Source organism: Limulus polyphemus, unplaced genomic scaffold (assembly GCF_000517525.1).
Source record: "Limulus polyphemus unplaced genomic scaffold, Limulus_polyphemus-2.1.2 Scaffold3993, whole genome shotgun sequence".
In the NCBI taxonomy this organism is placed as follows: domain Eukaryota; kingdom Metazoa; phylum Arthropoda; class Merostomata; order Xiphosura; family Limulidae; genus Limulus; species Limulus polyphemus.
The window spans coordinates 63,059-66,903 of NW_013669603.1; the positions used below are offsets into that span (position 1 = coordinate 63,059).

The 3,845-nt window shown below is 34.6% G+C and overlaps 1 protein-coding gene across 2 annotated transcripts in view; it reads left to right on the forward strand.

Moving 5' to 3' along the window:
• The window catches only part of LOC106470423 (nephrin-like), an 87,652-nt gene that overhangs the window by 56,757 nt on the left and 27,050 nt on the right, over positions 1-3,845 (forward strand). For both annotated transcript variants that reach the window (XM_022399012.1, XM_022399013.1), the window contains exons 9-12: positions 584-671; positions 894-1,030; positions 2,391-2,544; positions 3,107-3,165. In XM_022399012.1, coding sequence (XP_022254720.1) covers positions 584-671; positions 894-1,030; positions 2,391-2,544; positions 3,107-3,165 — 438 coding nt within the window. The remainder of the gene's footprint in view (positions 1-583; positions 672-893; positions 1,031-2,390; positions 2,545-3,106; positions 3,166-3,845) is intronic.

Sequence of the window (3,845 nt, forward strand, 5' to 3'; positions counted from 1 at the left end):
GTACACTTAGTCATGTGAATTAGTGTTATCTGACGTAAGCAAGTCAGTTTCTTCTATTGTACACTTAGTCATGTGAATTAGTGTTATCTGACGTAAGCAAGTCAGTTTCTTCTATTGTACACTTAGCTGTTGTCAATTAGTGTTATGTGACGTAAGCAAGTCAGTTTCTTCTATTGTACACTTAGTTGGTGTCAATTAGTGTTATGTGACATAAGCAAGTCAGTTTCTTCTATTGTACACTTAGTTGGTGTCAATTAGTGTTATCTGACGTAAGCAAGTCAGTTTCTTCTATTGTACACGTAGTTGATGTCAATTAGTGTTATCTGACGTAAGCACGTCAGTTTCTTCTATTGTAGACTTCGCTGTTGTCAATTAGTGTTATCTGACGTAAGCAAGTCAGTTTCTTATATTGTATACTTAGTTGATGTCAGTTAGTGTTATGTGACATAAGCAAGTCAGTTTATTCTATTGTACACTTCGCTGTTGTCAATTAGTGTTATCTGACGTAAGCAAGTCAGTTTCTTCTATTTGACGTTTAACTGGTGCGAGTTAGTGTAATCTGATGTAACTTTCCTGTGAACAGGATCGCTACTCCAAACGCTTTTCCTGCTACTCGGTGAACAAAGCTCTAGGAGATACAGTTGTCGAGTCGCACGTGCTGAGTGTTTTGTGTGAGTACAGTTTTTAATACTGGCTAATTTCTTAACTACCCGAAGTTTTTCATGACATGTTTTAATGTCTAAATTAAAAAGTTAGCAATAAAAAAGTTCATGAAAACCTATTGCCTTAACTGATGAAAACCTTAATATTGTTTTCAAGTATACAGTTAACTCTTGCAAGTAGAGCTCTAACTTGACATTTTTCACCTGATAAAGAAATCTTCTTATCTTTAGATCCTCCGGATCCTCCGAGCATCTTCGGGTACACAGAAGGGAATTCGATCCGTGCAGGAGAACGTCTTCGGCTATCTTGTGTGTCAAACGGAGGCAACCCCCCTCCGGATTTGACGTGGTTTAAAGAAGATCAGAAGGTTTGTATAAGTTTTGATATTATCGTTCCGTCAGTAATAGTTGTTTAGTGTCTCGAATATCAACCACTAAAATGTTACGTAGAATGAAAGACACATAATAGATAAAGTGTACATTAGTGTACAATGAACAGGGGTTGTTATCTTTGTGTTTCACTTACATTCGTATACACTGAACAGGGGTTGTTATCTTTATGTTCCACTTACATTAGTGTACAATGAACAGGGGTTGTTATCTTTATGTTCCACCTACATTAGTGTACACTGAACAGGGGTTGTTGTCTTTGTGTTTCACTTACATTAGTATACACTGAACAGGGGTTGTTATCTTTGTGTTCCACTTACATTAGTGTACACTGAACAGGGTTGTTATCTTTATGTTCCACTTACATTAGTGTACACTGAACAGGGGTTGTTATTTTTATGTTCCACTTACATTAGTGTACACTGAACAGGGGTTGTTATCTTTGTGTTCCACTTACATTAGTGTACACTGAACAGGGGTTGTTATTTTTATGTTCCACTTACATTAGTGTACACTTAACAAGGGTTGTTGATTTTATCTTCAGGATTTAAGTTTATGTATACCGAGAAACCAGGTTAGAGGTTTGTTCCCCATTTCTTCTGAGTGATTGAAGTAGAACTTACAGTTCTTGATTTCCACACAACTTCTGTCCTCACTATTTTTAAATATACCTAATGTACCAAACTTTCTAATTATCTAAGGCATGGATTATCAACCATTCAACAATTGTATATTTTTTGTCTTAAAAATACAGAACCTGAACACTATTTCAGTTTTTTAGGACTAAGAATAAGAAAGTAATTTCGTTCCCTCAGTTTTAAGATTATAGCTGTTATTTTAAAGGTAGATGTATATATGGTTTCTATATTTTTAGCCCTAACTGATTTCTGATTATTGAAATTACATGATTTGAAGATTTTCAGGCTGTATCACATTTTGATGGAAAAAAAACGAGATTATATTTAGTTTTAGTTACATATGTCCTATTAGTGTATTTATAAATTTAATATATGTAAGCTAATATGTAGAGCCATCTGGTGGTGAAATCACATATTGATAACAGAGGTATTTGTGCTTTAAAGTAATGCTTTAAAACTTCTTGTACATATGGGAGTTACAATCTCGGTCTCAGTGCAGGAGTTTCTTCTGCACAGGTTTCCATAGTAACAATCAACTTTTCTCACATGTAGAATCAACCACGTCAACAGCTGGCAATGTTTCTTCTGCACAGGTTTCCATAGTAACATGCAACTTTCCTTACAAGTAGAACCGAGCACGTCAACAGCTGGCAATATTTCTTCTACGGTTGTAATAGTAAACCTTTAACTTTTCTTGCAGGTTGAATCAAGCACGTCAACCGCTGGCAACGTTTCCTCTGCAGAGGTTTCCATAGTAACAGAAGAGAGCGATAACGGCGCTGAGTATCGTTGTGAGGCCACGAACGCTGCAACTTCTAAGCCACTTTATGCTACTACTAAATTGACTGTCCACTGTAAGTGTCATTTTTTTTTAAAGGGCTACATCCACACGGTGTGGTTTTGATTCCGAAATCTTGTTAGCACTGGATTTCTGGCCTTAAACAAAATATATTGTATAAAAAAATATATGAACAAAAATCACATAAGATGTCCAGCACATTTAAGAAAATATGTTCACAGAATATTAAAAAAAAAGAATAAACTTTTCTTTTATGTTTTTTTCCCTAAAATATGATAAACAACAGTTGGAAATCTTGAAGCTATTTCTAACTATTCAATATTATCAGTCTTAATGAGCATAAGGGTTTGATACTAGAATGTTCTAAATTAAAACAACCGTTTAATTCTGTCGACAAAGTACAATACACCGAGAAGATATCATATAGTACTGAAGCTTATTGTTGGAATCCAACGTCACTCCCTTTCAAATTAAACAATTTCATTGGCTGCTAACATGATTTGATTGATGTAATCATTAGACTCAGTGGCAGTAAATAAACCGAAAAAATTAGACTTATATTTGAATTGATCATTCTTCTTGAAATGCCTTAAAGAAAACAATATTTTGTCTCGTAGTTCCTCCTGGTGGTGTGACAATTCGAGTGAAACCAGAAAACCCGAAAGCTGGAGATTCGGTGAGTTTTTCACACTTTATTTATTACTAACTACTTAAGTAAGAACAACTTCAGTATTCAATAAATTTACAGTGCTTTACATAAGTTAAGTGGACATTGGTAAAGCCATGGAGAGTGTGATGTACACATCATTTTATTCAGTAAGTTGTCTTTAGTAAGATTGTAGCTAAGTCATAACAGCAAAAAGTGCATTGTAGCTAAGTCATAATAGCAAAAAGTGCATTGTGGCTAAGTCATAATAGCAAAAAGTGCATTGTGGCTAAGTCATAATAGCAAAAAGAGCATTGTGGCTAAGTCGTAATAGCAAAAAGTGCATTGTGGCTAAGTCATAATAGCAAAAAGAGCATTATGGCTAAGTCATAATACCAAAAAAGCATTGTAGCTAAGTCATAATAGCAAAAAGAGCATTGTGGCTAAATCATAATAGCAAAAAGAGCATTGTGGCTAAATCATAATAGCAAAAAGAGCATTGTAGCTAAGTCATAATAGCAAAAAGAGCATTGTAGCTAAGTCGTAATAGCAAAAAGTGCATTGTGGCTAAGTCATAATAGCAAAAAGTGCATTGTAGCTAAGTCATAATAGCAAAAAGTGCATTGTGGCTAAGTCATAATAGCAAAAAGTGCATTGTAGCTAAGTCATAATAGCAAAAAGTGCATTGTGGCTAAGTCATAATAGCAAAA